Source organism: Hemitrygon akajei, unplaced genomic scaffold, assembly GCF_048418815.1.
Source record: "Hemitrygon akajei unplaced genomic scaffold, sHemAka1.3 Scf000074, whole genome shotgun sequence".
NCBI classification, from domain to species: domain Eukaryota; kingdom Metazoa; phylum Chordata; class Chondrichthyes; order Myliobatiformes; family Dasyatidae; genus Hemitrygon; species Hemitrygon akajei.
The window spans coordinates 329,043-354,712 of NW_027331960.1; the positions used below are offsets into that span (position 1 = coordinate 329,043).

The following is a 25,670-nucleotide window of genomic DNA, read 5'->3' on the forward strand; positions in this document are numbered from 1 at the left end:
GGACTGAGTTACCCCGTAAATAAACGTGTTTGTGCAGCAACTTAATATCAACAGTATGTATCCGGCCTGTTGAAATATTAATTCAGAATCGCTGTAATTATTTGGATCCAATCTGGCAATTGTGTAATAAAGGATTTCAGCAAAACTGAACGACCACAGGATGATGAAGCTCCCGGAGATGGTGAGAAGTAAGATCACAGACCTCCTCCTGCTCTCCATCTCCGGGTCACTGCGGTTCTCCTCCTTGCTCAGACCCTGCAGCGCCTTACGGACGCGACTAGTCACAAAAATGTGTGTCTGTCTGTCAGAGCGTTGAACAGTAGTATTAACATGAACGGGAGGAATGGCGTTTGAACGGTAGTAAGCCACTTATATTCCACCCAGCCGGCACCGGTATAGTAGCTCTGCTTTGTAGTACAGTCCCAGGGTATATGGTCAATCACTTTCAGAGGACAATATCTAAAGCATTCAGGCACAGTTTTAAAACAGAGCAGAACGCCGGTTGTTGTCAGAACCACAGCCGCAGTTTTCCCGGTGCAATACTTTGCTTTCAGCTTCTGGCAAGAGATGGCAACAAACCGATCAAACGTAAAAGTGACGGTGAACCAGACAGAACAGTCAGTGGCTGCAAATCCCAGTGTGGAGATCACACTGCATACGGGGGTGATGTCCAGGAAAGTCCCAGGGAAGTAATAATAACTGACCCGCCACATTATGGCATCAAAGATGATGGTTAGAAGATCTGCTTTCTGCTGACCAGCCAATGCACCACCCAGGCTAGTAACTTCCCTGTAATTCCATGGCCTCTTATCCTTGTCAAAGGCCTTCTGAAGATCCAAGTACACTATATCTACTGCATCTCCTTTGTGTACCCTGCTGATAATTTCCTCAAAGATTCGCAGTGTGTTTCTCAGGCAGGATTTTCCTTTCAGGAATCCATGCTGGCTTTGGCATATCTTGTCATGTGTCTCAGGTACGCCGTAATCTCATCCCTAACAATCGATTCCAACAACTTCCCAAACCACTGATGTCAGGAATCCATGCTGGCTTTGGCATATCTTGTCATGTGTCTCAGGTACTCCGGAATCTCATCCCTTCCAACAACTTCCCAAACCACTGATATCAGGCTAACACGTCTATAGTTTCCTTTCTGCTGCCACCTTAAATAGCGGGGTAACATTTCCAATTTTCCAGTCATCTGGTACAATGCCACAAATCCATCAATTCTTGAAAGATCATCGTTAATGCCTCTGCAATCTCTCCGGCTACTCCCTTCAGAACACAAGGATGCATTCCATAAGGTCCATGAGATTTATCCAACCTCAGACCATTGAGCTTCCTGAGCACCTTCTCAGTCCTAATTTTCACTGCACAAACTTCACTTCCTTGACACTCTTGAATGTCCGATATACTGCAGATGCCTTCCACTCATTCAGTTCCACTGCCCTCTCTGCATCTCTCATTACAATATCTCCAGCATTATTTTGTATTGGTTCTATATCTACACTTGACACTATTTTACCCTTTATATTCTTAAAAAAAGCTTTTAGTATCTTCTTTGATATTAGTTGCCAGCTTCCTCCCATAATTCCTCTTTTCCTTTTCATCTGTGTCCGCGAGGATATTGGACCCCTTTGGGTTCAGGTGTAACCTGCCCTTTTCATACCGGTTGTACCTCCCCCGGAAGAGGCCCCAGTGATCCAGGAATCTGAAGCCCTGGCCCCTACACAAGTCTCTCAGCCACACATTAATACGCCTGATCATGCTATTCTTTCATCGCTAGCACGTGGCGCAGGCAGCAATCCTGAGATTACTACCCCAGAGGCACACAGGGGTCTGAGTTGGCAACGTTTCTGTTTAAGTTCTATGTCAATGCATCAGATGAGAGTATTGATGGCCCTGTGATCAAATTTACGGATGAAGTCGAATATTGAAAGGACTAGATAGAGAGGTTGTGGAGGGCTATAGTATCTGGTTATCACAATGCCATAAATACAATATAAATGTACAAACGATAGGCTTGCTCCGCGGCTGGAGATTCTAAATTGGAGAATGGCGCTTTATTCACAAAATCCTCATAGCCCACAGTGACTGTGCACTGATCCCAGCAATGGAACCCGCCACTGCAGCCCCACAGTGCACTATGTACTGATTGCAAAGCTACGAAATTGCATGTGAATAGCCTCCCCTACCCCAACTCCCGTCTTTCTGCGTCACCAGCAGACTGGGACATCTCACATCTCGCTGCCTCCGCCAGGACATTAAACTGTGAACAACTGTGGTCAGAGACTGATCTCAGGGATTCTCCAAACGCTACCTCCTTCCAGTCTGAAAACGACCCACTCATCCAGCCACACACTACCGGCAGTTTATCGATCTCCAACGAAAAAGCCTAATCACGTACTCCTGAGGGTCAATACCATTGCTGACTCTGAGTTTACCGCCGACAGATGCCAGGAGGGACATAATAATCAGAAAGTCTCTAGTCGCAGCCGTGTATATAAAATGTGATCTTAGTGGGTGTGTGGCGCATGCTCAGAATGCGAAGGAGACAGACAAACTGAGCCAAGTCACAGACTGATGAAGGGGATCCATTTTGATACAGAGAGGGAAGCAGAGAGTTTGATATTGACCCTGATGCCGGAACTGTAGTCAGTTAGAAGATGAAATCTTGTTCCTCCAAATTGTTTTGAGCTGTGACAGTGCTTTTTTCTGAAGGTACCATGGAGACTAAAATTATCTGAGTTGAAATGTTGTCCTTCGCCCACTGACGTGGTCTGTCAACTTTTAACAGTGTAGAAATGTCAGAAGATCTGTGTGTGGGAATCACAAACACAACAGAACGATAGCTCCGCTGTATCTATCAGTTCACCAGCGTTTGAATGCCACCGATCCTTGAATTTGAAGGCCGAGATGCTGTAGAAGACAACGCCCCACTCTCTACTAGGAGAGACCGATCACGTGTCCATGTCTGTGATCAGATTGGATACATTGCCATGACGTTGACAGCAGTGTGACGTCATACCCTGGCTCTTATTTTGGAAGGGAATCAGTCGGCCATCGCAGTTACACCAGCAGCTTCGCACTGGGAAGCGGCCGTTCACCTGCTCCGTGTGTGCAAAGAGACTCATTCTGTTAACCCACCTTGTGATACTCCGCTGAGTTTACAATAAGTGGAAGCCACATTTCTGTCCGGAGTGAGGAAAGAGTTTTACTCAATCATCCCAACTGCTGCAGTACTTGCAACTTCACGTCAGGGTGAAAGTTCAAATCAGCTCTGTGTTAAATGTTTAACCATCACGGTGACTGAAGGCAGCTGCAGGTTCATGAGGGACTGTTACTGTCAGATTCTGCAGTTCTTGTGGCTGCTCATCGCACCCAGGACTGAACCCTGGTCACTGAGCATTGGAGGAGTCTGTTCTGCTGATGTTAGCCTTAAACTAGACTGATGTTTAATACTGCGGATCCGTGAAAGATAAATCAGTTCTGTATCTAATCCTGTGTCTCTACCACACTCACAATATACACTAGACAGGCTACTCGGCCCATCTGGTCCCTGCCCATGTTTCTGTTCCATATCAGTATTTTAAAATTTATCTCTGCCGTTTACCTCTCACTCTCTTTGTTGCAATTTGTCACCACTTGGTGGGAGAAGAGATTTCCTGTGAATTTCGTAGAATCATAGAAATCTGCAGTAGATTACCGTTCATTATTCATTGTTCCGACCATGTAACCTACTCTAGTAACTACCTAGAATTACCCTACCGCATAGTCCTCTATTTTCCTAAGCTCCATGTACCTACGATTCTCTTAAAAGACCCTATTGTACCCGTCTCTACCACCGTCGCTGGCAGTGCATTCCACACACCCACCACTCTCTGTGTATAAAAATATACCTCTGACATCTCCCTTGAACTACTTCCAAGCACCTTAAGCTATGCCCCCTTGTGTTAGCCATCTCAGCCCTGGGAAAAAGCCTCTGAATATTCATACGATCAATGCCTCTCATCGTCTTGTACACCTGCATGAATTTCCTACATGATTTTCCCCAGGCTAAGTAACACGATGAGCTCGCTGAGTATTTGACCTTCCCCAGCGCTCTGGACTAAGGTGGTTAAACACTTCCCTACTTTTTTTCAAATTTTGGGTCATTTTCACTAATTTCAAAGGACTGAGCCTCAGACAGCTGGGTTGTTGCAATGCGCCTCTAAAGCCTGACAGCAGACTAGCGAGTGAATCTTTGGTGGAGCAATGTCAGAATCCAAAGAGTTGCCAGCACTAATCAGGGCTCTAGGTCTCCGGAAAGAGATGGGGTCTGGAGGTTACAAGGAGGAGGAAGAAGAGGAACCAGACCAGCAGGGTGTGGCTATGAATGAAAGATGAGAAACATTTGGAAACTGGTCAATTGAAAAACAAAATGGTTAATGTCTACAAAACATTGCAGGTAATCAGCAGATCCGGCAGCAAATGTGGAGAGGAATAAATGGACAGCATTTTAGCCGAGCCCGTTCAGCATGCCCGGACTGTGTACTCCTCTGCTTAGTTGCTGCCTGAACTGCAGAGCTCCTCCAGCAGTGTGTCTGTGTGCGTCGCTGTTTTCTAGCAACTGTAGAATCTCTTGTGTTTCATATCTGCATTTGTAAGAGGATTGTACTTTGGCATTTAATAAACGAAATGCCTGTTGATATTGAGTGTATCGTTCATGGGAGCCGCTTTGTGGGTTAAAAAAAAACTGCTGATTTTTCTACATACAAAACAAACTGAGGTATGGGCATGAAACCAGTGCTTGCAGAAACTTTTAATGGCACCGTGATTACCCATAAAACCCTGCGTTTAAAATTGCGCTGTCACTTGAAGCACCGATCAAATGCGCAGGCGTCAAGCTTGCTGCTGTCTTGGAAACTCCGCATGCGCGCAGTACACAAAATGTCGGAAGGACCGTAGGAGGTAAGAGCGGGTGCTGGGTGGGTTTTAATTGAGTGACAATTGCTGTGAACATTGAACACCATGGCCCACAAACTCGGCACAGGCCAGGTCTTTTTCCTCTCTCTCAGCCCCACGATCCGTACACGGGCCCCGGGGAGCTTCCGGCCAATCAGGGAATGGGAGCAAATAGATCTCACAGACAGAGCTGAGCTCCAGAAAACTAAATGCAGGGATCAGGAACTCGTAGAAAGGGAACAATATCTTTCTATCAGCTGTTGAGACAATCACCTTCGTTCTACGTCCAACCGCAGCAGGAGAAAATCTGCAGCTGCCGGCAATCCAAGCAACACACACAAAATGCCGGAGGAACTCAGCATTAGTACTCTTTTCTATCGATGCTGCCTGACCTGCTGAGTTCCTCCAGTATTTTGTGTGTGTTGCTTGTTCTGCTTGCTCTTGTTCTGGCGTTTTCTAACGGTGAGGACATGCTTTGACCCATTCTGTCTGGGTACATACTGATATCAAACACCTTTACCCCGGGCAACAAATAGCTTTCACATCACAAATGTGCCAGGCTCCAATGAGACAGACTAGTGCCCTTCCCTTCATATTCATTGGCATTGCCATCACCGAGTTCACCACCGTCAGTCACCTGGGGGTGGGGGGGGGGTGTCAGGGGAAATATTTATGTACAATACAGAAACTGGTATTACCTGTGTGTATTGTGGCAACGCAAAAGTTGCTGGATAATTTGCAAGTGGGGAGTGATATTTGGAAATCTGACTTTTTAAAGTATCATTTAGCAAGAAAATCACATACAATGACATGCAAAAGTTTGGGACCCCTGGTCAAAATTTCTGTTGCTGTGAATAGCTAAGTGAGTAAAAGATGACCTGAGTTCCAAAAGGCATAACGTTAAAGATGACACATTTTTTTATATTTTAAGCTAGATTACTTTTTCTTTTACATCTTTTACAGTTTCAAAATAACAAAAAAGGGAAAGGGTCTGAAGTAAAAGTTTGGGCACCCTGCATGGTCAGTACTCAGTAACAACCCTTTGGCATGTATCACAACTTGTAAACACTTTCTGTAGCCAGCTAAGAACCTTTCAATTCTTGTTTGGAGATTGTTGCCCATTCTTCCTTGCAAAAGGCTTCCAGTTCTGTGAGATTCTTGAGCCGTCTTGCATGCACTGCTCTTCTGAGGTCTATCCACAGATTTTCGATGATGTTTAGGTCGGGGGACTGTGAGGGCCACGGCAAAACCTTCAGCTTGCACCTCGAGGTAGTCCATTGTGGATTTTGAGGTGTGTTTAGGATCATTACCCTGTTGTAGAAGCCATCCTGTTTTCACCTTTAGCTGTTTTTTACAGATGGTGTGATGTTTACTTCCAGAATTTGTGGTAGTTAATTGAATTCATTCATCCCTGTACCAGTGAAATGTTCCCCATGCCACTGGCTGCAACACAAGCTCAAAGCATGATCGATCCACCCCCATGCTTATCAGTTGGAGAGGTGTTCTTTTCATGAAATTCTGCACCTTTTTTCTCCAAACATACCTTTGCTCATTGCGGCCAAAAAGTTCTATTTTAACTTCAGTCCACAGGACTTGTTTCCAAAATGCATCAGGCTTGTTTAGATGTTCCTTTGCAAACTTCTGATGCTGAATTTTGTGGGGAAGATGGAGGAAAGGTTTTCTTCTGATGACTCTTTCATGAAGGTCATATTTGTGCTGGTGTTGCTGCACAGTAGAACAGTGCACCACCACTCCAGAGTCTGCTAAATCTTCGTTAAGGTCGTTTGCAGTCAAATGGGGGTTCTAGCAATCCTACGAGCAGTTCTCTGGGAAAGATTTCTCGGACTTGACTTCCACCGTTCCTGTTAACTGCCATTTCTTAATTATGTTACGAACTGAGGAAGTGGCTACATGAAACTGCTTTGCTATCTTCTTATAGCCTCCTCCTGCTTTGTGGCCATCAATTGTTTTAATTTTCAGAGTGCTAGGCAGCTCCTTAGAGGAGCCCATGGCTGCTGATTGTTGGGAGAAGGTTTGAGGAGTCAGGGTATTTATAAAGCATTGAAAGTTGCATCATCCTGGACTTTCCTAACAAAGATTATGAATAAGCCATAGCCCTAACAATCTCATAAAGGTCTGAGACCTTAGTAAAAGTTATCTGAGAGCTCAAATCTCTTGGGGTCCCCAAACTTTTGCATGCTGTTCCTTTATTTTTTTCACTCTAAAATTACACAAAACAAAAATAATACACTAATTTTGCTTAAAATGTTGAATAGGGTGTTTCATCTTTAACTTTGACTTTTGAAGATCAGTTCATCTTCTACTCACTTAACTATTCACAGTAACAGAAATTTTGATCAGGGGTGCCCAACCTTTGCCTGTGTGTCTCATTGAGGTTGGGTTCTGAGATATCACAGTTCTTGATCCAGGCAAAATGGACCCGGGGATCGAACTGCTTGGGCTTATGAGGTGTTGAGTGAGTATTTCTGGTCTGAGATCAGATGTTTGTTTCTGGAGTTCCTTTGGAAGCAATGACTGCTAATCATGAGGAGAGGATGAATTCCCATTCCATCCCTCACAGGGAGAGGCTATGAGTAACTGGGCTGTACTGTGTTTACAACAGTAGAAATGGACCCGTGAATTTGGTGTTCAAACTCTGTTTGGAAATTTCCCCCCTCACTGCCACCTGTCTGTCGCTCGGTGGAAATCAAGCAGAATTTCAAGTTGCTGGAAACCTGCACTAAAAACAGAAAATGTTTGAAGTCATTCTGATGAAATATATTAACCTGAATTGTAAAGTTTTTTCCTCTCCCCACAGCTGTTCCTTACCTGCTGAGTGTTTCTGGTAATTCCAGTTTCTTTTTATTACATTTACCCTGGAATGGTTTATATTTCCTGAAATGGACCTGTTTTGACCTGGAAATGGAAATGGCTCATTCTGTGATAGTAGAACAGTGAAGAAAGCACGACTTTCTCTGTAAATTATCCTTGTACCAGTTTGTGTTCAGTACAGTTGTTACTAACAAGATTTACAAGAATAATTGCAGGAAAGATTGGCTTTATGTATGAGGAGCATTTGTTGGTTCTGGACCTGTACTCAATGAAGTTCAGAGGGTCGGTGGGGGTGGTGGAGGGATGTATGGTTAAGCAAACCTACCAAATGCTGAAAAACCTGGATACAGTGGACATGGAGAGGATGTTTCCATTAGATGGAGAGTCTGCGATCTGACAGCACAGTCTCAGAATAAAGATGCTTCCCTTTAAAACTGAGATGAGAAAAAAAATTTGGCCAAAAGATGTCTGATCTGTGGAATTTGTTGCCACAGAGGTTGGTTGAGGCTACCATTTTATGGTATATGGTATATTAATGAGAGAGATTATTATATTCATGATTGCTAAGTAGCTTCAGGGTTACAGGAGGAAGGCAGGGATATGGTGATGGAATAAAAATCAGACATGGTTGAGTGGTGGGCAGACCAGATAGCTTGAATCCCCTAATTCTGTTCCTGTGTCTGATGTCTTACCATGACTGAATGATGGCTCCTTCTTATCCCATATCGTTTTGTGACGTGTGAGGGACAATAAAAGATTGTTCACTGAGATCATTATATTTGCCTTCAACGTTTAAGTTTCAGTGAGTTTTGTTCTTAGTAACATTAAGCAGAAATGTTTGGTTCTTTTTATTGTTAATGTGCTTCATTATCTTTCATGTTAAAGTTGGACCTGCGGTGAGAGATTTATTAGAAGAAAAACCCAACTGGAAGCAAACCACGGCTGAAGACAAGGGAACAGCAACAAGTGAACCAGCACAAGGATTGAGAGCATCAGCTGGAGAGAACCCATCTGACTCGGAGATTCCAGTGATTCAGTCAGGATAAAGTTTGGTGAGTCTCATTTACTCAAACACTGGTCCTTTAGACATTACATACCTGTAAAAGGAAGGTAGGAAATAGTTGGAGTGAGACTGAATGTGTCCAGAGGAACCAGTTGTGCCTCTGTCAGAACCAGTTGCAATCACTCCAGGTCTGGTAATGTGCTTCCAGCAGCCCAGCCCTTTAAAACCTCTCCCATTCTGTGGAAGTCGAATCCGGATAAAGTGACTCAGAGACCGTATAAATACAAACTCTTTACTCCAAGCACCCGGGGCTTACTCAGTTAGTCACTCAAACAGGAAGAGTCTATGACTGTTCCCACCCAATCCACTAACTGACTAACAATTCCCCTTACACCACGGATATATCTGTCCAGATACCCACCACACAAGACAGGCTGGAGCCAAAGTTATTTACTACATGACAGCCCCTAAAGACAAATTACAAAATAGTCATAATGCCTTAGAACAGACTGAAGCTGTCCTATCTCTACACGTGAGTGCACAAGGACATCCTGAAACCCTAGCTAGCTTCCCTCAAGAAGAAATATGGCTCAGCATGGCTTAGCACATCTGGTGCTCATCAGCAGTTTCTTTCAGAAAAACAGGCTGCTATTGTTTAACCAAGTGTTAACCCTTTTGCATACTTTATCATTCCCTCCTTTTGATCATTACATGATCAACAAAGCAGTAGTTTTTTACAGAGAAAGCAGCTGAGTACAGCATTGACTTATCAGTGAGTAAAAACAGCGTTGAACAGTAATTGTAACAATGATATGTACAACTATTAGGCCATAATGCAATATCATGTCCCACATATTAACAAACAGGCCTTCAAAGACCACCATTTCGACCCTTCGGTGAACCTGTGTAAATCCTGCTCTACTTTCTTGATGCTGTCAATCTCCCTGGCAGTGTGCTTGGAGAGGGATGTAATGTTAGTAGACTCATCAGGGATATAGGTGCAGCATTCTGCGTCAATAATAACACAGGTTCCCCCTTTCTCAGCGAGGATAAAATCTAAAGCTATATGATTCTGTAGGACTGTTTGCCAGATTGCAATCATTTCAGTGGATATTTCTGTTACTTGGCCTGTGTTTCTGTCAGGGCCCCTGCAGTATTGTGGCCAGCTCCTCAAGTGCTATAGGCAAATTGATTATATCTCGTAAATTCCTGGCTACTCCATAGGAGAGAAAAGTGATCATCCAAAATCGCTCAGTCTCAGTTATTCCTCTCCGCTGCTGGGCACCTGCAAGTATGGCCAGGATGCATGTTTCCCAGTCTAGGAAGTTGCGTTTGGTGGGAGCCTGAGATACCATCCCTCACAACACTGACAGCCACATTCATCGCTGATAATACCACAGTTCCTCACCTCACTTCCCCGGGTGTTGTTTGAGAAAGCCCAGGCTGAGAGTTCCTCACTCTGGTTGAGCAGGATTACTGACATTGGAATCATAGTTTTACCATGCTGTGGAATTTCAGCACAAACCCAGCAGGACCCTAGTTCTACCTGTTTGGCATCGGTGTGACAGAGAGACAGAAATGTGTTAACATGGGGGCCCCCGGATGCTGGGATGAGCCCTGTCAAAGACATAAGCATGAACACCACTATCAGACAATACATTTTCTTTTAGTCCGAGAGAGTCCTTCTACTCAGTTCCTTCAGTAACACGTTTGTAGTCTGTTCGATGTATCCACCGAGATTGCCCCTTCAGTTTGGCAGCCGTGGGAGTGGTCAGTAACACCTGATATGCTCCTTTCCACCGAGGTCCGAGTTTCCCACAATCCCAGTTCTTGATCAGGACAATATTCCCCGGTTCTGTGGTGGGATAGTCACTCCTCTGTGCGGAGGAGTGAAAATTCTCTTCCTTGTAAGCCTGTCGTACTTGTGTATGTAATGCTTGGAGAATTTTGGTTATTTCCCATCTCTTCCCCAAGGGTATGAATTTTGAATTTTGCTGGTAGAACTTCTGGGAGCATTGGACACAAGGTGGTCCCCAGGGTGTCCCCATGGACTGTCCATACATCATTTCAGCTGGTGATGACCCTGTTTTCCCCCGTGGGGTAACCCTCATGTGGAATAGAGCTAATGGTAGGTCCTTCCATCAACCAAGTGAGTTCAGTCTCCACCGTTACTTTGGCCAATTTAATCTTCAGAGTGCCATTGGCTGTTTCCACTATGCCAGCAGCCCGTGGGTGGTGTACGGTAGAATTGTTGCCTGATAGCTAGTTTCTTACATACCTCTTTGTTCACTGTCACCACAAAGTGTGGGCCATTGTCAGAGCTCAGCATCTCTGGCAGGCTGTACCTGGGAATTATATCCTGTAATAATACCTTCACAACAGTCATAGCAGTATTATTGGTAGTTGGAATAGCTTCAAACCATCTACTAAACACATCTATAATAACTAAGCAGTATCTATAGCAATGTACTCTAGGCAATTCAGTAACATCAACTTGTAGACACGAAAATGGTCAAGGGAGTCGTACCCGGTGTGCAGGGTGCAGGTTAACAACCATTCCCTCCTTTTCCAGGTGTGTGCATAATTGACCAATATAGGTAAAAACTGTATAGGAACACAAACCTGTCCCGCTGGGGTGATCCAGAAACCTCGGTCGGGGTCTTTCTGGCACCCCACCTGGGACCACAGTTTGCACTCCTCCTCAGAGGCGTCCCCCTGAAAAGTACGTACCTCCCACATGTCTGGCAAACTCGTTTTGCTTAAGTCACGGAAGGTTGCTTGATGGGAACCCGAGGAGACTACAACTACAACTACGAGCACTGTGCCGCACTTTTCGCTGTCTCATCTGCTAAAGGATGACTGGCGGATGTGGGCCGCACATTAATAATAGTCAAAACTCGAGGTAGCTGTTGAGCGGTGAGTAAGTTGTTTACAAAGGTGGCATTACTAATGGGGTGGCTAGAGGAAGTCAGGAATACCCACGTTCCCATAGTCATGTAAAATTCCAAATGCATAACGGGAGTCCGTGTGAACGTTCGCACTTTAGTCTGTTGCTAGGATACAGGCAGGAGTCCGAGCAAACAGCTCAGCCTTCTGGACGAGACAGCTGCTTCAAAAGAGGCCTGCTCAATTACTTCACTGTCAGTTACTATCGCATCGCCAGAATATTGTTTCCCTGCTGGATCCACAAAAGAGCTTCCATCCTCACATTGCCTCAGGCTTGAGGGCGTATTGCGGAATGGATGGGAGAATCTATCACGGTGATCCAGACGGAGGCAGTTAGTGCGGCCAACTTCGTGGCCTAAAGTTGCCCAGAGACGGGGTACAACATCTAGGGTTCGGTCAATATTAATAGAGTATCTTACCAGATGTCCCATCTTCACCTCAGACTCCTTCCAGTATTGGAGTTGTCCCGCGACCAAGTTTCGCCAGTCTCCCTTGTTGCTGGAGGCTTGTTTCATCAGGGTGTAGGCAAGGAACCCCAGGGTTTTTGGTTTGAACCCGGGGCAAACCCTAACGGTAGTATGGGGAACAACCAGTCCTCTCTGTCGCCAAAGAAATCTGGAACTTTGGCCAGTAATACACTGCCCTCTTTTCCTTTAATCTCTCCAATCACCGTGACTGGGAACTTCTGTCCCTTGAGGGGTGCATAATACTGGCTTTCCTCAGTTGAGCTCCACGGAGGGTCATAGCACAGAGTCACATGAGGGTCGGCCGCTGGCAGAAGGGGTTCAAACACAATGGAGTCCAGATTAAGTGCCCACCACTGGGTGTTCAGAAACTGGGGAAGCTGTTGGTTGTTCACTAGTCCCAGGGTGTCACCCTTGTCCACACAGAGAATCTCGACTTCCAACGGACAGAGCAAGTCTCTCCCTGCTAGATTACACCCCCGACTGGTGGTGACTGTAAATGAAACCTCACACTGGTTCCCCTGAAATTCCACTTGCAGTGGCTGGATACGTGGATACGTACATTCCGTTCATTCAAACCCAAACAGAGTGATTGTTGCATCTGATAGCTGAAATCCCTTTTCCAGTACTATTTCCTGATCAAGAGTGGTTGTGGTTGTCCCCATATCAATCATAAACGGAACAGGAATTCCAGCAACTTGCAATATTACATTGGGCTCTTCCTGAGGGGTGGTACTCACGGTAGGAAGCATCCTTGATTGTCAATTTCTACACAGGTTGTTGTCCCCATCTGTCCCTTGGTAGGTTTTTGTTCCCATTTCTTATCCCCAGATACAGCACACAATGTCAGGTCCCAACAATATGTCAAAGTTCATCGCATTCGATTTTGATCATTGTCAGGCCAATCCATATTATTTGTTTTAATCATGTTGGCTATCTTAGTTGGTAAGCATTGGAGCAGTAAGGTGTAAAACTGGGGAACAGATTCCCATCATTAAAGACTCGGTCTCCTGCGAAAGGCCACAGGAGACCACAAATCACTCCCAATAGTCTATTCCCGATTCCCCAGGCTTAGGTTTGCATTCAAGAACTTCAGTGATGTTTACAGGTTGCTGGAAAGCCCTTTCCAAGGCTTGAATGATCTGGTCTGTCTGTTCATTCTCATTATGGTTTCCCGCCTGTAACTCCTGATAGGTTTGGTATCTCAATTCTGCCTTCCATTTCTGCCCCTCATCAGCTGAGAGAATCATGCAGCAGAGACCGAATAAATCTTGCGGGGTCGCATTAAACATTTGTATAGTACTGCAGACACACTGAGCAAACTGTGCTGGTTTTTCTCTTCTACCTGGGACCTGATTCATGATCATTATCATTTCTTGAGGCTTCCAGGGTTCATACACAGGAATCACTAAGGGCTGTTCCTCCTTCTGCTCATGGATTGGGCAGCATTCGAGTGGGCAATTGCCTTTAGAACTATAGTGTATTACAGCACAGAAACAGGCCTTTTGGCCCTTCTTGGCAGTGCCGAACCACTTTTCTGCCTCGTCCCACTGACCTGCACCTGGGCCATAACCCTCCAAACCCCTCTCATCCATATACCTACCCAAGTTTCTCTTAAATGTCGAAAGTCAGCCCGCATTCACCACTTCCTCTGGCAGCTCATTCCACACTCCCACCACTCCCTGAATGAAGAAGCCCCCACTGATGTTCCCTTTAAACTTTTCCCCCTTCACCCTTAACCCATGACCTCTAGTTTTTTTTCCCCCTGGCCTCAGTGGAAAAAGCCTGCTTGCATTCACTTTATCTATACCCATCATAATTTTATACATCTCTATCAAATCACCGCTCATTCCCCTATGCTCCAGGGAATAAAGTCCTAGCCTATTCAACCTTTCTCTGTAACTCGGTTTCTCAAGTAACGGCAACATCCTTATAAACCTTCTCTGCACTCTTTCAATCTTATTAATACCCCTCCTGTAATTAGGTGGCCAAAACTGCACACAATACTCCAAATTCTGTCTCACCACTGTCTTATACAACCTCACCATTACATTCCAACTCTTATACTCAGTACTTTGATTTATAAAGTCCAATGTACCAAAAACCCTCTTTACAGCTTGTGATGCCACTTTTAGGGAGTTATGTATCTGTACTCCCGGATCCCTCTGTTCTACTGCGGGTGTTCTACCTCAGTATGTTGTATGTTTTACCTTGATCTTCCGAAGTGCAATACATCACACTTGTCTGCATTAAACTCCATCTGCCATTTTTCAGCCCATTCCTCCAACTCGTCCAAATCCCTCTGCAAGATTTGAAAACCTTCCTCACTGTCAACTACACCTCCAATTTTTGTATCATCGGCAAATTTGCTGATCCAATTTGCCACATTATCATCCAGATCATTGATATAGATAACAAATAACAATGGACCCAGCACTGATCCCTGTGGCACACCGCTAGTCACAGGCCACCACTCAGAGTAGCAATCCTCCACTACCACTCTCTGGCTTCTTCCATTGAGCCAATGTCTTTGTGGAGCCATTAACTCTGGGGTTCTGTTGGATTCTTCCCTCCCTGTCTTAGGTATTCCCTTTCTGAATCTCAGGGTATAGGGACCTCCCCCTTCCCTGCCGCCACTGTTTTACCCGAGTGGTCACCGTATCTGAGTACTGGGAGGATTGGGGTTCGGGAGCACTGGGTGCACTCGGCTCCTGGTGAGGTGTTGGGGGGGGGAGTACCTTGGGTGCCCACACCTCATCACAGTCACTGTCCTGTAACAGGGTTGGTATGCCAGACATGGGTTTGGGATCTCTTGTTTCCCTATCAGTTCGAACTTCAGACTGACATTCTTGCCATTCTCTCCTATCTAGGCTAGACTCAGTTTGCTTACGTTGTTTTCCCTGCTCTTGCTTGCTGCGTCTATCCACCCATTCACGCTCCACTTTTAGCGTCTCCCAACCTTTGGCGTTCCTCCTGCAGTACGTACCTCTACCCTTTGTCACATGCATTATTCCTCCAACTTGCTAATAATGCACCCTTCCACTTTGCATCTGCCTTATCCTTCCCTTCCCTTTCCAACAATTTCCACTTCTTTCCACAGTTCTTTTTCCATATCAAATTTACTGCTTGTTCTCATGAGGTAATATCCCTGGTTCACCCCCAGTGGCCAGATTTTGTTCCCCAATTTCTTATTCAGCGCTGCACTCAACATTCGCAAATCTTTTTCCTTGTCTGGAAAACTCTCACACATTGTGTAGGGCTGCTCCTGCCCCACTCGTATCAATCGACTGCAATTGACCCATGTTCTCTAAGTAATTTACCCGGCACAAAGCCTCCTGCTTAATTAACAAACAGATACATTTACCCAGCTGACACCTCCTGTCCATTTAATAAATTTACCCGGCTGGCACTTAATGCTCATTTAATAAATTTACCTGGCACGTCTGCTCCTGTCCACTTAGTGAAATTTACCTGGAACCGCCTTCTACTCACTTAGTAAAATTTTGCCTCCCTTATACGAGTCTCCCAACAGATTCTTTCCCGATCCTGTCAAGGTATACGATCAGCCTTGGGCGAGGGACCGTACATCGAAAGGAACTAACAGTGAGTGACAAAATGTAAAATATCTATCGGGCACCCGGTCGGTCTCCGCAGTCCCCAGAGTGGTCCAGCCGCTTACTCAGCTCGTCTGCTTGGCGCTCCCTGTATTGGGATCCTGTTTGTGATGCCAAATGTGAAAGTTGAATCTGAATAAAACCCGGGAGACCAGCTTCTTATCATCACCACGGTTTATTGAGCATTCTCCTGTAGGAGTTTGAGACCCATTTGTCATTGGGAAGGCACGTAAGCACTGCCACCATCTGACAAGTGGACTGACTCAGTCAGGTTACAGCCGTGTATTTATACATGAACCCAGACATTTATACATAGTAAGCCCCAGACATTACTATTGCAAGATGTTATTTGAGCTGGTATGCACACCAAGTCTGTTGGTGCAAAACTTAATTGCATAGATAAGAGAATTCGCTAAATGAAAGTTTTAATTACAGATGGATGTACTGTCCAGTCCTTATCAGCTATTCCCTTTGCAAAGCCCTGACTTAATTACAGACGTGTTCATTCCTGTCCTTATCAGTGAGTCCTGCTCCCTTCACTCAAACGAAGGTACAATGTATAATGTTATCAGCTAACGAGGGTACAATGTATAATGTTATCAGCTCTCAGTGTGTCTCTCTGCAAGCCACAGAGAACTGGTAATGAGCCTGTCTTAGCAAACCACTGAACACAGAGTCTACTTCAGTTCAAAAATTCCTATTCAGTCCTAAATATTCTTTTAGCCAGAGGTTACATAGGTTCAAAATGTTTTTTATATATATATATCCTTAATTCCTCAGGAGGGTTCACGGGAAATATTTATGTCCAATATAGAAACTGGTGTTACCTGTGTGTATTGTGGTGATGCATAAGTTGCTGGAGGAATTACAAGTGGGAAGAAGTGGAGTGATATTTGGATCTCTGACTTTTTAAAGCGGAATTTAGCAAACAAACCACTTATGGACAATATGCAAGAGCTTTGGTGAGAAAATCCTTCATTACCCATTACAGGCCTGCTATATAGTGTGAGAGAGCAGATGAACTGGATCGAACCCAGAGGAGATCAAAGTTCTTATTGACAGTGATTTGCTAGCTGTTAAAATGAATACCTCTCTATATAAATATCACTATGCACATATGCACTTTAAGGAGTTGGAACTTGAAATGGATGTATTCTGGATCAGCTGGGAGTCTGTCATTACATGAGAGGTAGAAATCTTTACATTACGTCTCCGTCTAAATGTGCAATGTGTAAGTTATAGTAATTTCTAATAAATAGTTTGTACTTAGGACAGTCAATATAGCAGAAATGCAATTCAATCAGCATGAATTAATCAGTCTGATGGCCTGGTAGAAGATGACATCCCGAAGCCTATTAGTCCTTTTGCTGTGGTACTGTTTCCTAGATGGTAGCAGCAGGAACAGTTTGTGGTTGTGATAAATTGGGTCCCCAATATCCTTTGGGCCCCTTTTAAACACCTGTCTCTGTAAATGCCCTGAATGATGGGAAGTTCACATCTACAGATGCACTGGGCTGTCTGCACCACTCTCTGCAGGTTCCTGATATTGAGGGAAGTACAGTTCACATACCAGGCAGTGATGCAGCCACTCAGGATGCTCTCAATTGTCTCCCTGTAGAAAGCTCTTAGGATTTGGGGCCCATAACAAACCTCTTCAACCATCTGAGGTGTAAAAGGGGCTCCTGTGCTCTTTTCACAATACAGCCGGTATGTACAGACCATGTGAGATCCTCGTTGATGTTTGTCCTGAGGATCTTAAAGCTTTTCACCCTCTCAACCCCAGATCCATTGATATCGATAGGGGCTAGCCTTTCTCCATTCCTCCTGTAATCCACAAACAGCTCCTTTGTTTTTGTGACAGTCAGGGAAAGTTTGTTTTCTTGACACCAGTCAGATGTTGTTCAGACCTCAGATAAGAGTCAGCAATCAAATGGTCAAGCATGGTGCGATAAATGTGCTGAGCTGCGTTTATCACAATGAAAGAAGCATCGTAGGAAAGCCAGATAAGCTGAGGACAGGGAATTATGATATTCTAGACATTATTGGGACTTGGTTGCACCCAACAGTCTGAGGGATTTAGAGGAACAAATTTTCAGAGAGATCGCAGACCATGACAAGAAACAAAGGTTGATTCAGTAAGTGCTTTTAACTTTCCAGATATTGTCTGTGACTCCCATACTATAAAAGGACTAGATGGGGTAGAGTTTGTCAAATGTGCCCTTAATCAGTACGTAGGAATCCCGACGTAGAAGTGTGCAATAAGCTGTTAGGAAATAATCCAGGGCTGGTGACAGAAATTAGTGATCATAATGCCATGAGATTCAAAGTAAATATGGAAAAAGAGAGATCTGGATCATGGGTTGAGATTCTAAATTGGAGAAAGGTCAATTTTGTGGTATCTGAAAGGATCTGGCAAGTGTGGTTTGGGACAGGGTGTTTTCTGGCAAAGGAGTACTTGGTGAGTGGGAGGCCTTCAGAAGTTAAATTTTGAGGGTGTAGAGTTTGTATGTGCCTGACAAAATAAAGGTTGAAAGGTAACTGGTGCAGGGAACCTGGGTTTTTAAGAGATATTGAGGCCCTGGATATTTTGTTCCTCTGAATGCCTCAGACTGTTGGGTGCTACCAAGACGCATTAATGACTACAATATCATGATTCCATGCACTGAGCTTATCTGACTTTTTTTTACTCATCTTCTGTTAGTTTCCAAAAGCTTCCCAATAGTTATTGCTCCTTGTTTGCCCTCTCTTGGGCTTTTATGTTGGCTTTGGCTTCTCATTTTAGCCACAGTTGTGTCCTCCTGCCTTTCCAATGCTTCCACTTCTTTGGGATGTATCGATAACTCAGCTCCCGAATTGCTCCCAGAAATTCCAGTCATTGCTGCTCCGTTGTCACTCCTACCTTTTCCCTTCCAAACAAGTTTGTCCAGCTTCTCTGACATAGAAACATGGAGAAGTTCAGTATGGAAACAGGCTACTTGGCCCAGCTAGTCAATGCTGAAAAAACATTTAAGCTGTCAAATGCAACTATCTGCACGGGGAACATCGCTCTCCATACCCCTGCCATCCAGGCTCCCATCCAAACTTCTTTTAAATGCTGAAACCGAGCTCATATTCACCATTTGTGCTGACACCTCATTCCACACTCACACAACCATTTCAGTGAAGACTTTTTCCACACGCTCCTGTTAAATTTTCACCTTCACCACTTACCCATGACCTCTGGTTATCACCGCACCCAACCTCAGTGGAAAATGCTGCTTGCATTTACCCTATCTGTACCCAAATAACTTTGTATACCTCTAACAAAACCTCAAAGCAATGTATGGTTCCCTTGTTTATGTTTAGAGCATATTTTAGGTGAAAAGATGATGAGGGGCATTGATCGCGTGGATAGCCAGAGGCTTTTTCCCAGGTCTAAAATAGCTATCATGAGGGGCATAGTTTTAAGGTGCTTGGAAATAGATACATGGGGATGTCAGGTGTTAGTTTTTTTACACAGAGAGTGGTGGGTGTGTGGAATGCACTGCCAGCTATTTGTGTGAGAGTGTTTCAGTTACTGTGGGGCCAGGCACCCATGCAGCTCAGTGGGAACAGGGAATAATACCAATGGAGAGAGTCAAATTGAGCCAGGTCACAGATTGGAGATGGCAGATATGCCCCATTCTTGTAGAGACAGGAAAAGCATCAGAGAATTTGCTGATCATTCCAGATACCAGCAAGAAGATGCCTTCTCTCTCCAACTTGGGTTGAACTTCACTGTAACAGTGTGATGCCAGATCACACCTTGACAACTCAAGTGATCTCATCTGAAATGTTGTACTTCACCCATTGATGGATTTTGTAAATCTTTTTACAGGTTAAAAATGACAAGGAATTTGTCTACGGGAATCTCAAACAGATCACGTCAGTTTTGCTGTCTCTATCCAGATATTTAAGACGAGGAGCAAGGGATTCATTCAACCATCCTTCCTGCTGAGACTGTGGGGAGGGATTAATTTGCTCATCTGACTGATTGGCCCGCCCGTCATTTTACACAAGAGAGAGTCCGTTCATCTGCTCAGACTGTGGGAAGGGATTCACTCGGTCATCTCAACTGAAGGAACATCAGCGAGTTTACACTGGCCAAGGCCATTCATCTGTTTTGTGTGTGAGAAGGGATTCAGTCGGTCTTCCCACCTGTGGACACACCAGTCAGTTCACACTGGGCAGAGGCTGGTCATCTGCTGAATTTGTGGAGAAGGATTCACTCGATCATCTGACTAATGGCTCACCAGCGAGTTCACACTGGGGAGCGGCCGTTCACCTGCTCAGACTGTGGGAAGGGATTCATTTGTTCATCTAAACTGAAGGAACATCAGCGAGTTCACACTGGAGAGAAGCCGTTCACCTGCTCAGACTGTGGGAAGGGATTCACATATTCATCTAAACTGAAGGAACATCAGCGAGTACACACTGGAGAGAAGCCGTTCAGCTGCTCAGACTGCGGGAAGCGATTCACTCGGTCATCCACCCTAATGGCACACCGGCGAGTTCACACCGGGGAGCGGCCGTTCACCTGCTCAGAATGTGGGAAGGGATTCACTTGCTCATCTAAACTGAAGGAACATCAGCGAGTACACACTGGAGAGAAGCCATTCACCTGTTCAGACTGTGGGAAGGGATTCACTCGGTCATCTGACCTATTGGCACACAGGTCAGTTCACACTGGGGAGAGGCCGTTCACCTGCTCAGACTGTGGGAAGGGATTCACTTGGTCATCCGACCTACTGGTACACCAGCGAGTTCACACTGGGGAGAGGCCATTCACCTGCTCAGACTGTGGGAAGGGATTCACTTGCTCATCCCAACTGAAGGTACATCAGCGAGTTCACACTGGCGAGAGGCCATTTACCTGCTCAGACTGTGGGAAGAGATTCACTCGGTCATCTGAACTGCTAGTACATAAGTCAGTTCACACTGGGGAGAGGCTGTTCACCTGCTCGGACTGCGGGAAGGGATTCACTCGTTCATCCACCCTAATGGCACACCAGCGATTTCACACCGGGGAGCGGCCATTCACCTGCTCAGACTGTGGAAAGGGATTCCCTTGCTCATCAAACCTGAAGGAACATCAGCGAATTCACACTGGAGAGAGGCCATTCGCCTGCTCAGACTGTGGGAAGGCATTCATTTCGTCATCTAAACTGAAGGTACATCAGCGAATTCACACTGGGGAGAGGCCATTCACCTGCTCAGACTGCGGAAAGGGATTCACTCAGTCATCTGACCTACTGATACACCAGTCAGTTCACACTGGAGAGAGACCGTTCACCTGCTCAGACTGTGGGAAGGGATTCACTCGGTCATCCAAATTACTGGTACACCAGCGAATTCACACTGGGGAGAAGCCGTTCAACTGTTCAGTCTGTGGGATGAGATTCAGTCAGTCATCCACCCTACAGAGACATCAGCGTGTTCACACTGGGGAGAAGCCGTTCACCTGCTCAGTCTGTGGGATGAGATTCACTCGGTCATCCCACCTACTAAGTCATCAGCGAGTTCACAAGGGACAGGCCGTTCACCTGCTGTGAATGTGGGAAAGGATTCATGTGGTCATCTCGTCTACAGAGACACCAGCAAGTTCACACCAGCGGCAGAGTCTGTTTACCTGCTCAGACACGGAGCAGTTTCTCTCAGCCTTCTCAATCAAATGTGTATGATTGAGTTCACGCTGGGTAGAGGCCATTCACCTGCTGTGAATGTGAGAAGGAATTCACTCAGTAACCTAACCTTGAGACACGCTATCGGGTTCACACTGGGGAGAAAGTTTCAATGAGCGGCATGCTGGATATTTGTCCATCACCGTTGCTGAATGCAATTTCGAGAGTGACTGTCGGTGCTGAACTCTGCAATTATTGCTGCTGCTCACCACATCCAGTTCTGCACCCTGGTCACTGGGCATGGGAGGAGTTTCTTCTGCTGTACATTCACCTTTAATGTGACTGGAGTTTATATTCTGGATCTGGGAAAAATAAATCAGTTCAATTTTAAACTCTGTCTCCGGTACTTAGTGAATGTATAACACACCTAGTATACAGTAGAGAAGTTATAACAGTGTACAGTGCACAGTAGAGAGTCAACTCAGACCAGCTGGACCCTGCCAGTGATTCTGATCCATGACAGTTCGTTTCAATCCTCCCCTGGTGTTCATCTCTCACTCTCCCTGTGGTGATGGGTTCCAAACAGTCACCACTCGGTGGGTGAAGATGTTCCTCTTGAATTCTCTGTAGACTGAAGAAGTCGAGCTGACTGCAGTTCTATCTGACATGTTCTTCATCCCTCAAATCTCTGGGCTGAGGAAGAATGACATTGGTAGTTAACCTCCTTATTCATGGCTCATTTCCACATTATGGGTCATTTTCCCTGCTTCTAAAGGGTTAAGATAGAAACATAGAAAACTTACAGCACAATACAAGCCCTTTGACCCACAAAATTGTGCTGAACATGTTCCTACCCTAGAAATTACTGGGGTTACCCATGGCCCTCTATTTTACCAAGCTCCATTTACCTATCCAGGAGTCTCTGAAAAGACCCTATTATATCCGCCTCCACCACCGTTGCCAGCATGCACTCCCTACTCACTGTGTTTAAAAAAAAAAGTTACCCCTGACATCTCCTCTGTACCTACTCCCAAGCATCTTAAACCTGTGCTATCTTGTGGCAGCCATTTCAGCCCAGGGAAAATGCCTCTGATTATCTACATGATCAATGCCTCTCATCATCTTATACACCTCCATCAGTTTACCTCTCAACCTCCGTCTCTCCAATGAGAAAATGCCGAGTTCACTCAACCTGTTTTCATAAGGCATGCTCCCCAATCCAGGCAACATCCTTGTAAATCTCCTTGGCACTTGCTATGGTTTTCACATCCTCCCGGTAGTGAGGCAACCAGAACTGAGCACAGTACTCGTGGGGTCTGACCAGGGTCCTATATAGCTGCAACATTACCTCTCGGCTCCTAAATTCAACTTCACAATTGAAGAAGGCCAATACACCATATGCCTTCTTAACCACAGAGTCAACCTGCACAGCTGCTTTGAGCGTCCTATGGACTTGGACCCCAGGATCCCTCTGATCCTCCACACTGCCAAGAGTCTTACGATTAGTACTATATTCTGTCATCATATTTGTCCTACCAAAATGAACCACCACCCTTCACACTTCACCACTCCGTCTGCCACTTCTCAGCCCAGTTTTGCATCCTATCAATGTCCCGCAGCCCTCTGCGCTATGCACAACACCCCCAACCTTTGTCATCAGAAAACTTACTACCTATCCCTCCACTTCCCCATATAGATAATTTCTCTAAGAGTAAGGGTCTGAACAGATACCTGAGTCACTCCACTGGTCAACGACCTCCTGGTTGTGTCCAGCTGGGCATCAGCATTTCTGGATTGGTATTGTGCAATGAACCGAATTACAGCACTTAAGGTAAAAGAACCCTGAGGGACAAGTGATCTTAATATAATGGAATTCACCCTGAAATTTGAGAAGGAGAAGCTAAAGTGAGATTTATCAGTATAACCGTGGAATAAGGACAATTGCAGAGGCATGAGAGAGGAACTGGCCAAATTTGATGGGGGAAAAAACACTGGCAGGGATGACGACAAAGCATCAAAAGCTGTAATTACGGGAAGCAATTCGGAAGACACAGGCTATATACATTCCAAAAAGGAAGAGCTATTCGAACGACAACATCATACAACCACAGCTAATGAGAAGGCCATGCCAACAATAGAGCCAAAGGGAGAGCAGATAACAGAGCAAAAATTGGTGGGAAGTTAGATTATTGAGAGGCTTTTCTAAACAATCAAGAGGCAACTAAAAAAACTAATTAAGAAAGAAAAGATGGAATATGCAGCTAGCTATTTACATTAAAGATGGCACCAAATGTTTCTTCAGATTCATAAAGTGTTAAAGAGAGGCAAGAGTGGACATCAGACGAGGAAAACGATGGTAGTGGAGGGTGGGGTGGGTAGTAATAGCGAACAAGGAGATAGCAGGTGAACTGAATAAGTATTTCATATGCCTTCATTGTGGAAACAACCAGCGGGATGGTGCAAGTCCAGATGTCAGTGGTCAGAATGTGTGTGAAGTTGCCTTTGCTGGAGAGAAGGATCCTGGGAAACAGAATGGTGTGAAGGTAAATAGATCACGTGGACCAGATGGTGTACATCCCAGAGTTCTCGAAGATGTGGCTGAACAGATTGTGGAGGTATTAGTAATGATATTTTAAGAATCAGTGAAGTCTCGTATGGTTGCAGAAGACTGCACATTTGGAAATGCCACTCTGCTATTCAAGAAGGGAGAGAGAAGAATGGAAATTTTAGGACAGTTAGTCTGACCTCACTGGTTGTGTAGATATTGGATTCGGTTGTTGCGGATGTGTTTTTCAGGGCACTTGGAGGCACATGATTAAATCGGCCTTAAGAACGTTTGCCTCAAGGAAAATATTGCCTGAGAAAGTGTGTTGAAATTCCTTCAATTCATTGGAGTGGTAATAAGCAAGATAGACAAAGGAGAATCGGTTGATAATGTGCACCTGGGCTTTCAGAAGATCTTTGACAACGTGCCAGTCATGAGGCTGGTTAACAAGTTATGAGCCCATGATATTACAGGAAAGATTATTGCATGGATAAAACAGCGGCTGATTGGCAGGACGCAAATGACAGTAATAACGGGGGTGTTTTCTGGTTGGCTGCCGGTGACTAGTGATGTTCCACAGGACTTGGATGTCAGAATTGATAGCTCTATTGCAAAGTTTGCCGATGATCTCAAGTTAGCTGGAGGGCTAGGTAGTTTTGAGGAAACAGAGAGGCTATGAAAGGACTTCGGTGATTAGAGGATTGGGTGTAAATGAAGCAGATGGAATATCGTGTAGGGAAGTGTGTAGCCTTGCATTTTGAGAAAAAAATACCGTGGATACACTATTTTCCAAATAGTCTAAACTTGGGAGCACTTGTGCAAGATACCTTAAAGGATAATTTGTAGGTTGGGTTGGCGGTGAGGAAAGCAAATGCAATTTCAGCATTCATTTCAAGAGGACGAGAATATAAAAGCAGGAATTTAATGTTGAGGCTTTATGAAGCATTGGTGAGGCCTCAGTCAGAATATTGTAAACAGTTCTTGGTCCCTTAGAAAGGATGGGCTGACAATGTGGTGAGTTTACGAAAATGAGTCCAGGATTGAATGTCTTGTCATTTGAGGAGCGTTCGATGATTGGTCCTGTGTCATTGGAATTCAAAAAAATGAAGGGTGATATAATTGAAACCTATTGAATGTTGAAATACCTCGATAGACTGATATGTCCCATGGTCCTTTTGGAACGAGGGTGAGAATAGACAGAGGGTGGTGAATCTGTGGAATTCCTTCCCACGGGCAGCTCTGAAGGCCAAGACTTTACGTCGAGTGATCATCCGTCTATAGAGTTTGTCAACCTATTATAACCATTGTTTCTCAGCTCCAGCTACTAAAGCTTGAAGTGCAGGCATCACAAGGCATAATCATATCTAATGAAAACAGGATTCAACACGGCGCGAGCATGTGCTATTCTGAACTGAAGTGAAAGATCAACCTAGAAATTATCACAATAGAACAGTTATTCCCTTTGGAACGGTTACGAGTCCTAAGATGGCTTTAGAAGCAAATAGCACTCGCCTAGGGGGGCGTTAATGATTCTTGGTGGGGGAGTAAACTGCCTCAAACTTGCAGCATCAAATCTGACCAACCGTCAGCAGAGCAGGCACTTCCAAAAAACGATGTGGCACTGGGACACAGGAAGAAGCACAGCACTGCAGGCCTTGAGCATTTGTCGTCACAACGCGTCTGACA

At 45.0% G+C, this 25,670-nt stretch overlaps 2 protein-coding genes across 2 annotated transcripts in view; both read left to right on the top strand.

The window, feature by feature from the left end:
- The window catches only part of LOC140722306 (uncharacterized), a 532,443-nt gene that overhangs the window by 34,144 nt on the left and 472,629 nt on the right, over positions 1 to 25,670 (top strand). Inside the window, exon 3 of the mRNA XM_073037092.1 lies at positions 8,659 to 8,825. The gene's annotated coding sequence lies outside the window, so the exon portion shown is untranslated. The remainder of the gene's footprint in view (positions 1 to 8,658; positions 8,826 to 25,670) is intronic.
- Positions 19,462 to 21,741, top strand: LOC140722295 (uncharacterized). The gene has a single exon (XM_073037082.1). The coding sequence runs from the start codon at positions 20,063 to 20,065 to the stop codon at positions 21,368 to 21,370; it is 1,308 nt and encodes a 435-aa protein (XP_072893183.1). The 5' UTR covers positions 19,462 to 20,062; the 3' UTR covers positions 21,371 to 21,741.